Source organism: Marmota marmota, unplaced genomic scaffold, assembly GCF_001458135.2.
Source record: "Marmota marmota marmota unplaced genomic scaffold, marMar, whole genome shotgun sequence".
Classification (NCBI taxonomy): domain Eukaryota; kingdom Metazoa; phylum Chordata; class Mammalia; order Rodentia; family Sciuridae; genus Marmota; species Marmota marmota.
Window position 1 is genome coordinate 1,662,914 of NW_025999871.1, and position 11,599 is coordinate 1,674,512.

General features: G+C 51.4%; 1 protein-coding gene across 1 annotated transcript in view; it reads left to right on the forward strand.

Moving 5' to 3' along the window:
- Positions 1-11,599, forward strand: part of Adamts2 (ADAM metallopeptidase with thrombospondin type 1 motif 2) — a 250,312-nt gene that overhangs the window by 232,064 nt on the left and 6,649 nt on the right. The window contains exons 17-20 of the mRNA XM_015506380.2: positions 1,523-1,655; positions 2,473-2,680; positions 4,654-4,783; positions 5,818-5,907. Coding sequence (XP_015361866.1) covers positions 1,523-1,655; positions 2,473-2,680; positions 4,654-4,783; positions 5,818-5,907 — 561 coding nt within the window. The remainder of the gene's footprint in view (positions 1-1,522; positions 1,656-2,472; positions 2,681-4,653; positions 4,784-5,817; positions 5,908-11,599) is intronic.

Sequence of the window (11,599 nt, forward strand, 5' to 3'; positions counted from 1 at the left end):
TTCCCTCTACTTTGGTGTCTCTCTCCTTGCTCCTTAGGCTAGCCTTGGATGTAGTACTAGTCAGTTTTCTGTTACTGTATCAAAATACCCAAGATAGTCAACTTATAAAGATAAAAGGTTTGTTTTAGCTCAGTTTTGGAGATTTCAGTACATAGTCACTTGGGCCTCTGGTGAGGCGGTACATTATAGCAGTAACACATGGTGGAGGATGCTGCTTACCATATGGTGGCCTGGAAGCAAAAGAGAGATAGGAAGAGACTGGATTCCCACTCTCCCTTTCAAGGGCCTGCCCCCCACCCCCCGCAACTTAACTTCCTTCCAAGGCCCCACTACTTCCCAATGGCACTACAGGCTGGGGATCAAATCTTTAATACCTGGAACTATGGGGAACTCCCAAACCATAGCAGGTGCTTTTCCTGGACGCACAATCCTCCACTCCGGGCCTCTGCACAGGTTTCTCACCTTCCCCTCCACCACCTTTCCATAAATCAGGGCTTTCTGAGTCACCTGCAGACTCCCCAGTTAGGTTAGGCGGCTGGTTGTTGTTGTGTTCTCTCACATACACACTGAGCACTGTTGACCTTTTAGGCTTCATTCTCCACTGTGGGGATCAGCCTGTGGATGGTGGGCTGTTGAACAGCATCCCCAGCCTCTAGTCACTGATGCCAATAGCAACCCTACCCCGCAGCTGGGACAACTAAAAAACGTCCCAAGTATCGCCCTGGGGAAGAATATTACTGTCTTAACTAGCTTTTTGTAACCGAACAAGAACAACTTAGAGGAGGGAAAGTTTATTGGGGCTCATAGTTTCAGAGGTCTCAGTCCACAGATGGCTGACTCCATTGCTGTGGGCCCAGGGTGAAGCAGCACATCACAGGGAGAAGCCTCAGCAGAGGAAAGCTGCCGAGGATGTGTCCTTCCAGGGCATGCCCCCAGCGATGTCACCCACCTCCTCCAGCCACACCTCACCTGCCTAGAGTCACCACCCAGACAGCGCATTCAGACAACGGTGGGATGACTAGGTTATAGTTCTCCCAATCTAGTCATTTTACCTCTGAGCATTCCTGCATTAACAGGAGCTCTTGGGGATACTTCATATCCAAAGCATAACCATCACCCCCACTGAGAACTGTTGTATGGGACTGGTGGAAAGAGTCCTGTAGACCATGTGCCCCAGTGTTAACCAAGGCCCCTACGCACATTAGGTCAAGGAAGAAGTGACTAAGTGATGGAAGAGGAAACAGCCTTCTCTCTGCCTCCGAAAGCCAGGAGGGAACTAGGGAAGAAGCAGACAAGGGGAGAAGATGGCCTCTCTCCCTGCCCTGCCACCCTGCCTTGGCCTGGGGTGCTGAGTGGGCTCCTCCAGAGCTTCCTCCCAGCTCAGGTGCCCTGCCCTGTTATCCATATCATTTTAAGAGTAGGGAAGAGAACAGGGCTGGCACTGCTACTGGAAGCCACTCCTCCAAGCCCCCTTGGGGGGCCCTAAGGCTCCGTTGAGCCCCCTCAAGCTCTCTGTCTTCAGGGTCCCAGTTCACCAAGTATGGCTGCCGCAGGAAGCTGGACCACAAAATGGTGCACCGTGCCTTCTGCAACGCCCTGGCGAAGCCCAAAGCCATCCGCCGAACTTGCAACCCACAGGAGTGCTCCCAGCCTGTGTGAGTGCCAGGAGGAGTCCCTCAGCCCAGTGTCCCATTCAAGGGGAAGAGACCAGAGGATATAGGTGCTCCCATGGGACGGAAGAGTGGGATGCAGACCTCTTTACACCTGGCATCGCCCAAAGTCTCGGATGGGTTTCTCCTCACCCACCATGTCTCATGGAGCCTGAGGTGCTACAGGTTAAAAGGCGCACCCAGATCCAGATTGGCTGAACCAAAGCACTAATGCGTATCTTAAAAATGACAACCAGTGGTGGCGCTCAGGTGGGGAAAGTGAGGTTTATAGGGCCTAGGACTAGCTCCCGGTACCATAGCAGATGTTTCCTAAGCAGTAACTTCAATCTTCGGGCCCTGGGGTCTGGCAGGGCTGCGTTTCTTTACCATTTTGCAGGACCCTGAGCAGGGAAGATGCCTGGTAAACAGAGAGGTAGGGGATATCAGGGACGGGGTCCTGAGGGTCCACACCGCTGGGTTCATGACGACAGCAGAAAGGGAAGTCAGAGGGCAGATCCAAGAACCTGGGAAAGGACAGAAAGCTGGCAGTGCTCCTCAGCTAGGTCCCTACGTGGCCACCAACCCCAGGAAGGTGTCCCAGCCATGGGCATGCATGGGATTATCAGATCCGTAGTTCCCTGTCTGTGCCAGCCTGTAGTGCGGCACCTTAGTGGGAATAGGAGTTTCCATCTGAGTCGGGGAGCAGGCTGCCTTTTCTCTGTCCTCACTTCCTCCTGGATGCTGAGGAGTGGCCCCACAGCTCAGCCAGGCTGGTTCTCCTGGGCTACAAAGGGACTGACCGTGTGCCGCTCTGCCCTGGCAGGTGGGTCACAGGAGAGTGGGAGCCTTGTAGTCACAGCTGTGGGCGCACGGGCATGCAGGTGCGCTCTGTGCGCTGCGTCCAGCCACTTCATGACAATACCACCCGCTCCGTGCACACCAAGCACTGCAATGACAACCGGCCGGAGAGCCGCCGGGCCTGCAGTCGTGAGCTCTGCCCTGGTCGGTGGCGAGCTGGGCCTTGGTCCCAGGTAAGAAGTCCCCCTGGCTCCACACCCTTGGTCCCCAAACTGAGCTTGTTTGAACTTGAACCAGCCTGGGTATTCCGCTTTAGCATGTAGGCCTGGGCGTAGCTCTTGCCCTGGACCACATCTCATGGATTTCAGGGAGCTAGTGGGTGCCCCATGGCCAATGCCCTCCTGGTAAATACAGTGGGCTGTGTCTTTACTGCCCAGGAAGAGGCTCCTGGGTGCTGAGGGGATCTGTCCCAAGAAACTGAGGGCACCCTGGGCTCAAAGGTATAATGGGACGCTCTGGGTTCCAGTGACCTAAGAGAGCCCTGGGGTCTCATAGTGGAGGTGCCAGCCAAGAAGGCCAGCCACGATTGTCCAAGGGGAGATCATCAAGGAAGGGTCTGGACTTGTGATAGAAAGAATAATGAGAATGGACGGAAGGGATAGAGGGACAGATCTGGAAGTAGGGGCTGAGCACCAGCCAAGGCGAGGCCAAAGTGACATGAGCACTAACAGCCAGGTCATAGCCTAGTGTGTCAGAGGACCCCAAGACCACTCCTAAGCTGAGAGATCCACTAGAAGGATTCCCAGGCCTCAGAAGTTACACACACAGTTACGGTCACATTGAAAGGACACAGGGCAGAATCAACAAAGGGAAAAGGCACAGGAGTGAAGTCCAGAGGGAACTGGATACCAGCTTCCAGGTATCCCCACCCAACGGAGTCCCAAGAGATGCCCCTAATTCTCCAGCAATGATGTGTGTTACATGTGAAGGTTGCCAATCAGGGCTGCCCACCAGAGCCTGGGTGTCCAGGTTTCTCACTAGGGGGGGTCAACCACACAGGTATACAGTGCCTGAGTGATGGATCTCAGACCCAGAGAGAAAGCAGGTGTTCACCCTGAATCATCCTGTTGGTATGAACTACCTGGACAAGGTACATTGTGCCTTCAGGCCTCAAGCATGCAAAAGCCCTGACATCAGAACCCGCCAGGAGCTTAGTTCCCAGGAGCTGAACCAGGGCCAGTCCTAAAAAACAGGCCTGTCTTAGGAATGTGCTGGTTGAGCAATGCAGGTCTGCTGGGTCAGCCCTTTCCCACACTCATGATGAGGACTTGAGCCAGGCTAGGCTGAGTAGGCAGGCATGCCAGGAGTTTGCACCTGGCAGTGACTGCACCACCCCAGTGTGACAAAGCAGAGGAGACGCCAAGGGCTGAAGGAGCCAGTGAGGGACTGGTGGTAGGGCCTTCTCTCCAGAGGAAATGGTTGAGGGAGGGTTCAGCCAAAACCTCCTGGGTTGAGACAGGTTTCCCAGTGGCCCCAGCCCAAAGCAGGTTCTCCTGGGCCTAGAGCTTCCACCAGCTAGAGAAGTATATTAGTCTGTTTTCCATTACTATAATGAAATACTTGAGGCTGGATACTTCATAAAGAAAAAGGGTTTATTTAGCTCATGGTTCTGGAGATTCAAGAGCCAGCATTGGCTTGGCTCTGATGAGGACCTCATCAGGCAGATGACACCATGTTGGGAACATAAGTGAGTGCTTACATGGAGAGTCAAGAAGTCAGGACCAGAGCGGGTGGGGCCAGGAATGACCTCCCCCTAGGCTTTACCTCTTCACCCAACACCACCACACCACAAACCAAGCTGCCAACACATGAACCTTTGAGTGACTCACTCAAACCATCTCCAAACTATAGCAAGAAGGGATGATCTTACTGAGAACCCCAAAGTGCTGAGCCCTGCATACTCATGTTTTAACTCAAAATAGCTCAGAAAGACAAACACGTGCATCCTCTTTTTTATAACCCCAGGAGATAGGGCAGCCACTGCGGGTGGGCCTAGGCAGCCTGTGACTGATGTTCTGCCCCCTGCCTCAGACCCCCTCCCATGTGTCATGGGTCACATGCTTTGGGAGCATGAGCTCCTCCAGCTCCTCAGCCCCAGGGCCCAGCAGGGGAGACGAATCCTGACCAGCAACTCTCCCGTTCGCAGTGCTCAGTGACCTGTGGCAATGGCACCCAGGAGCGGCCAGTGCTCTGCCGAACTGTGGATGACAGCTTTGGTATCTGCCTGGAGGAGCGGCCTGAGACAGCAAGGATATGCAGGCTTGGCCCCTGTCCTCGTAAGTCCTCTGCCAATGCTGGCACCCAGCATGCAGCAGCGCAGGGCGAGGGGGGTGAGGGCTTAGTCCAAGAAAATTCAGCATGTCTCTGAAACTGGATGGACTCAGCATCCGTGAACTTGAAGGAGAAGCTGAGCACTCCCCACCGGGGCTGGGACCCTCCTCGGGTAGGAAATTGGATTCATCTCACAATTCTCCTGGACCAGGCCCTGAGGTGGGCAGGGAGGTGGAGCCGACTCAGCCCACCCTGCCTTCAAGACACTCTCTGTTGGTCAGGCTGTGAACTCTAGTGACTACCGCAGTAGGACTCAGGCAGCAAGGGGCCTATGTGGGTCGTGGGTGCTCTGTGCCTGTGTGTTTAGGGTGTGCCCATGGGAGCACAGGGTGCCTGCATGCGTAGGGAGTTTCTGACACCTTGTTAGAAGAGGTAGCCCATATAAGTCGGAGCTGCCCGTTTGAGCAGGGTAGTCACATATGAGGTGCCTGTGTGGGAAGGGGTTGCCCTTTAAGAAGAAGAACAAGAACAGAGTCTGTATGTCTATGCCTGGCTTAAGTGTGTCACTTCTCTGGGCCCCAGCAAAAGCTCAAGACTAGGCCCCTCTCACCGTGATTCCCTTCTGTAGAGGAGGGAATTCGTCAGGCATCAGGTTCGCGTGTCTGACAGCATCACCAGGATTCCTATTGCCACGGAGCTGCTCTGTCTTGGTGTTTTTCGAGCTCAGAGCTTAAATCATGGGTGGAGGAGCCTGGGGACTGGGTAGGGTGCATGGGATGGAAGAGCAGGGGTGACAGGGCCTGCCTGGGGGGGATAGTGAGAGATTGGGTACTACACAGGATGACCGGCAGGCAGAGAGGCAGGAAGTGGGACCAATCATCTTGGGGGAGAGCCTTGAATGGGACACAGAGGAGTGGGGCCCTCCCATTGCCCGTCTCCTGGAAGCCTGGGAGCTGAGCCACTTTGCTTGGGGTGGGAGGCGGGTGGGGGCCCCATCTGGTGCCCCAGCTGCCGCAGCCCCACTCTCTCTTCCTTCCAGGGAACATCTCTGATCCCTCCAAGAAGAGCTATGTGGTTCAGTGGCTGTCCCGCCCAGACCCCGACTCACCCACCCAGAAGATCTCGTCAAGTAACCGACCTGTTTATAACTCTGCCTCTGCCCTCCAGTGCATGCCCTGCGCCTTGTGGAGCTTGCCTTGGGCTCCCCTCCTCTCTTTCTATGGAAAGCTTCCCTGACTCTTGCTGAGTGCTCTCTGGGTTGAATCTGTTTTCTTCCGGGCCGTTGTGCTCGGCTTCTCCAGAGCTTGCACCACCTGGCTGCAAGCGAGGGCCGGCCTCGAGGAGGTGTGGCCTGGGGGCACTGGCCTCTTGTAGGGGGGCCGGGACCTGGTTGGCGATGGCTTGTAAAGGGGCAAAGATCTGTCGTGGTGCTGGAGGGACCAGAGGCCAAAGTTCGAATGTGACCACTTCGCCATGGTGACGGCCTCATGGGGCCACATCCCTCCAGGCTGAAGCTGCAGGTCGGAAGTTCAAAGGGAAGCCCGCCCCATCCCCTTTCAAATGCCGCCCACCATAGAGGCAAGGTCAGAGGGGTCTCTGGGGCATGTCTTTTTGCGTTGCCGTGCCGGGTGACCAGACCCCAAGTTTCTGGTGGTGTCAGGGGCTTCCCAGCTGCCACTGCTGTTGCTGCTGCTGCTCACCTTTTGCTGAGTGTGTCCTTCTGACTCGTGAAACTATGGCCTGCTTCCGTCCGGCCTTTGCATCCAACTTAACACGTCCCTTCACCCTGTCCCCTGTCCTCTCAGGGGTCCGGTCATACGGAGGAGGCAGGGAGATGTGTCCTTCAGTGAGACTTGGAGGACACACCAACACTTCCATTCTCTGTCCATTTGCTCCGATGGCCTTTTCTCATTGTGTGTATATGACCCCGTCCACAGGGTTGAGAGAGTGAGAAAGAGAGAGAGAGAGAGATTGTGATATGGATGTGCCTCACCTATCAGTGTGAACAACTACAGAATTACCTCAATTTTTATTGTTTTTTTTTTTTTTTGGCTTAGAAAAACTATGTAGAAAATGCCTTAAAGTTGAAAGGTAACAGAATTGGCTGCTAACTCCAGCCTCAGAGGGGGGACAGGGTCCACACAGGAGGCAGGCTCTGAAGGTCTAGGGGGGAACTGGTCCAATTTACCCACCTTTTACGGAGGGTTAGTTTTCCAAATCCAGACAGCCTTGCTTCGTCCGCTGAGCGATGTGCATTGAGACTCGGGCCACTCGCTCCATCCATCTCTGAGTAAAGGGGTCCTACTCTGATACCCACCTGGCCAGTCGGCGCTGACTGTTGTCATGGAGATCCCCCCAATGGGGCTCCAACAGCACGGCCTTACACACCTGGGCCCTTAGCCGTGACCAATGTAGCACTCCCACTGGCGTCCCACCAGCCCCACTCTTGTCCCCCAGCCACCTTCACCTGTTAATAATGCGTCCCTGCTGGACCTTGCAGCCAAGCCTTCTCCTCTGGCACTAATTACTGTTATGTAAATAATCAGTGTGTAACTGCATACTAATCCTCACGACTGTTAACTTCCAACTTTGACGAGGCAGTGTGAGTGATCTGTGTTACTGCGGAAGGTGCAATACGGTCCTGGGCATTGTGCTCTCTGTCTATATGCACTTTGGTTTATCAGGGATATTTTATTAGTGTTTTGTATGTATTTAATGACGTATTATATAGGTTCCATTGTTGTTGCTTTTCCGTCTTTTCTTTTTAATGAGACGTTAGTGTGTGCCAAAGTGACTGTGAAAATGATCTTTTATTCTTACTAATGATGGAAAGACCTCTTGTCATGCATCCCACAAATAAACTCAATAAAAATTCAGTAAAACTGGGTGCTTGGGTTTGGCAAGCTAACGACTCTTTCTCTTCACCTTCACGCGGGCCGCTGAGGAGCCTTGGGGCAGCGTCGTCCTGTAGCATTAGGTATCTAGTCGCTGATGCAAATGACTTCACTGCCTCTTTCCGCTGCCTAGTGTAGATGTGCAGAGCTTCACCTCCGCTAAGACAGATACCCAGGCATTTTCCGGCTTCACTCCACCACGATTTTGAGTTTGGAATCATTAGTGCTGAATGAGAACCTCAAGCTTCTCTGCTTGCTGTTGTTGTTGGTGTCCCAGTTAGGAAAAGGACCCCAAGTGACTTTCTCTGCTTCTCAGGATCAGAATCCATGGAGTGAGAATGCAGCGTCCAGGTGACCTGCCGTGAGCCACCATCAGGTCACTGCCCTGGCTCCTGGCACAGTCCTTAGCTTTGAGCTACCTGTTCATGGAGGGATGGCTGCCCATCTGGCCCAGGTGGGGGACTAGGGTAGCCCCAGGAAAGTGGGTCAGGAGAGAAGGGCAGGGCAAGGCAGTGGTGGCTCTCTAGGCACCAGCCTGCTGACAGCCCCACGTGTGTGCATATGTGTATTCCGCCCTACCATCCCAAGTCTCCCGACACCTGCCCTCAGTGGCAGCAGGGCCTGTGTGTTCGCTCTTCTTGTTGACAGTGATCACGTGGTGGGTCAGGATTCAACAGAGACCCCCTGACTTGGGGGCCTGTGCTATTTTCTACAGATGGGAATCCTCTCCTCCCTTTTCTGCACCAGAGAGGTATAAGAAAGCTCAGGAGATCATGAGAGAGAACACTCTGCATCGTGGAGATGGGCTTCAGGGCCCTCGGGACTCCATGGAGGTCACAGTACTGAGGCTGAGTTCAGCTGCCCAGATCCCTGGTCGTTAATCAAAGGTGCACCAGGGACAGTTGTGCATTCCACTCAGTCAGCCTCTCCGGCGCCCGGTAGGGGGAATACCTGGGGTGCTATGTGCCGAAGGGATATCTGAGGCACATGGAGGGTGCTTGTGGCAGAGGGGAGAGTGCCACCTACCTTGGTAACTGTGTGCATGACTTTTAGCAATGCTGAAATGGGTGCATGAACCCAACACTTCTTTACTGAGAAAAAACAGAAAGAAATATTCTCCTAGCATTTCCCATTTCCTGGGAAATGATTTAGATGATGCATAGACATAGCCCATGTCCCCCATGAGTGGTCCCTTCCTAATTCTACTTGCTCTTTATGACAACCACGAGGAGAGAGTCTCACTTTTTATCGGTTTCAGCATCTTCCTCACACTAGCTTACATGCTCAGAGCTTTGCAGGAGATTAGCTCCAGAGAGACTAATGAATTCAAATTTGGCTTTAAAATTGACTTAAAAGAACTTACACATTTTCTTTGTGTTCATATTTAGCGTTACTTTTATTTACCACACTTGTCTTCCGTGAAGGATAGTAGTATCAAGATTTCTCCTCAAATAAATCTTAGCTTTAAAATGAGTTAAAGGAAACTACTGAGCAAATAGTAATCCAGGTGGTGTTCAGATACAGCCAAAATTGTGGGAGTGGCACACAGATGATGTAATTTGTGAAAAGTGTTTCCTCTCAATGGTTTATTATCCTTTGCTAGAAGCCAAAAGGTCAAGCTAGTGAATTGCTGTTGCAAATGGCAGAAGATAAGTATTAAAATACCAAAATTATTATCTTGGTGGAGATCCTTTACCTGTTAGCACCTCAGGACACTTCATTTAGTCCTTTGGAAGTATAATTTGTATCTCATTTATCTCAGAGGGCTTTTTGGTGATGCTACTTAAGAATACATAACCAGCCGGGCTCGGTAGCTCAAGCCTATAATCCCAGCACCTTGGGAGGCTGAGATAGGAGGATTGCAAGTTCAAAGATAGCCTCAGCAAAAACAAGGTGCTAAGCAACTCAGTGAGACCTGTCTCTAAATAAATTACAAAATAGGGCTGGGATGTGGCTCAGTGGGCAAGTGTCCCTGAGTTCAATTCCCAGGACCCCCCCCCAAAAAAAAAGAATACATAACTATGGTGTGCTTTCAGGAACGGTTAGTGATAATTACAATTATCCCTCAATATCCTCAGGGGACTGGTTTCAGGACCTCCATGGATCCTTCAATCCTTTATATAAAATGGCATAATATTCTCATATAACTTATACATAACCTCTATATATTTTAAATCATCTCTAGATTACCTACAATATCTAACACAATATTAATGTCATGTAAATAGTTGTTATACTGTATTGTTTAGGTCATAATGAAAAGGAAAAAAAATCCATGCATGTTCATTACATATTTTTTTCCAAATATTATTGATCCACAGATGGTTGAATCCAAGGATGCAGGACCTGCAAATGCAGAGGGTTGACTGTATTCTGAAAACCTTCTAGGCTGATACTAGCATATCTAAGCTCCTGCTCGGTAGCCTTTCCAATTACTTGTTCATTCGTTGACTTATTTTAATTTTTAATAACTGAGAGCAATGCATCTCACTGTTCAAAGGAAATGAGACACAGAAGTCCAACAAGGGAAGCAGGTGGAAGAGAGGTGTCCTGTGGAAGGGGAGCCCAGTACTCAGAACTATCTGTTTCTTCAGTGGACACGTTCTGAGCACTTTTTTGTGTCAAGTCCTGATCCAGGTATGCCCTTGATCAGGGTCAGCCAACTTTTTCTGCAAAGGGCCAGATAGTAAGTACAACACCAGAGCCTATAAGATCTCTCTCACTATTCAACTGTGCCATTGTAGCTGGAAAGCAGCTAAAGATACATGAATGGACATGGCTGTTATGTTTGTCAGCTGTCTATCACTGTGACAAAAGGCCTGAGGTAAACAAGGTTTAGTGTAGCTCATGGTTTCAGGGGTTCAGTTCACAGTCACTTGGCCCTCTTGCTTTGGGCTTGTGGTGGCACAACACATCATGGCAGGAGTACATGGCAAATAGGAAGGAAAGAGCTAGGAAGGGCCTGGGGTCCCAGTATCCCTTCAAGTGTACACCCCCAGTGACCTCACTGCTTGTAGGCCCTGCTTCTTAAATGTTCCAACACTTCCCAATGGTGCCAGGCTGAGGACCAATCCTTTAGCACATGGGCCTTTCAGGGACATTCCAGATCCAGATCATAGCACCTGTGTTCCAATAAAACTTTATTTAAAAAACCAGGAGGAGGCACAAATTTGGCCCATGGCAGCAATCTCTGTACCAGACCAACGTGATAGCGACTTTTCAGGGATCCCAGGCTGGTGAGGGAGACATGTAAGGTCATTGACACGACTACTCCCATTATTGTTCTCCATGTGAAGGAAAAGGCAAGGCAACAGGAGCTGAGGACCCCTCCCGGTCCCATCAGGTCCCAGCTCCTTCCCTTGTCAAAGCTTATGGAGGGAGAAAGTTTACATTCTGATATTTTTGTTTTGTTTTGTTTTTTGGGAGGACTGTTGTTGTTTTGGTACTGGGGATTGAACCCAGGGGTGCTTTATCATTGAGCTACACCCCCAGCCCTTTTCTATTTTTTATTTTGAGCAGGGCCTCACTAAATTGTTGAGGGCCTCACTAAATTGCTGAGGCTGACCTTGAACTTGTGATCCTTCTGCCTCAGGCTCCCCCCGTCTCCAGGACAGCCACCTCTTTTTGAAAAATCTCCTTGTGTCCTGTTGTGGTGTAGATCTGGAATGTCTCCAAAAGCTCGTGTCCCCAGTGCAGCAAGGTTCAGAGTGGAGTTTTAGGCAATGATTGGATCATGAGGGCTCTGACCGCATCAGTGGATTAATCCATTTGATCAGTGGAGTAATCCAAATTGATGGATTAATTCATTGATAGTTGAATGGATACTGGGAAGTGAGACCTAGTTAGAGGAAGTAGGTCACTGGGAATGTGCCTTGGAAGGGTTTATCTTTTCTCTGGCCCCTTTCCCCCTCCCCCTCCTTCTCTAGG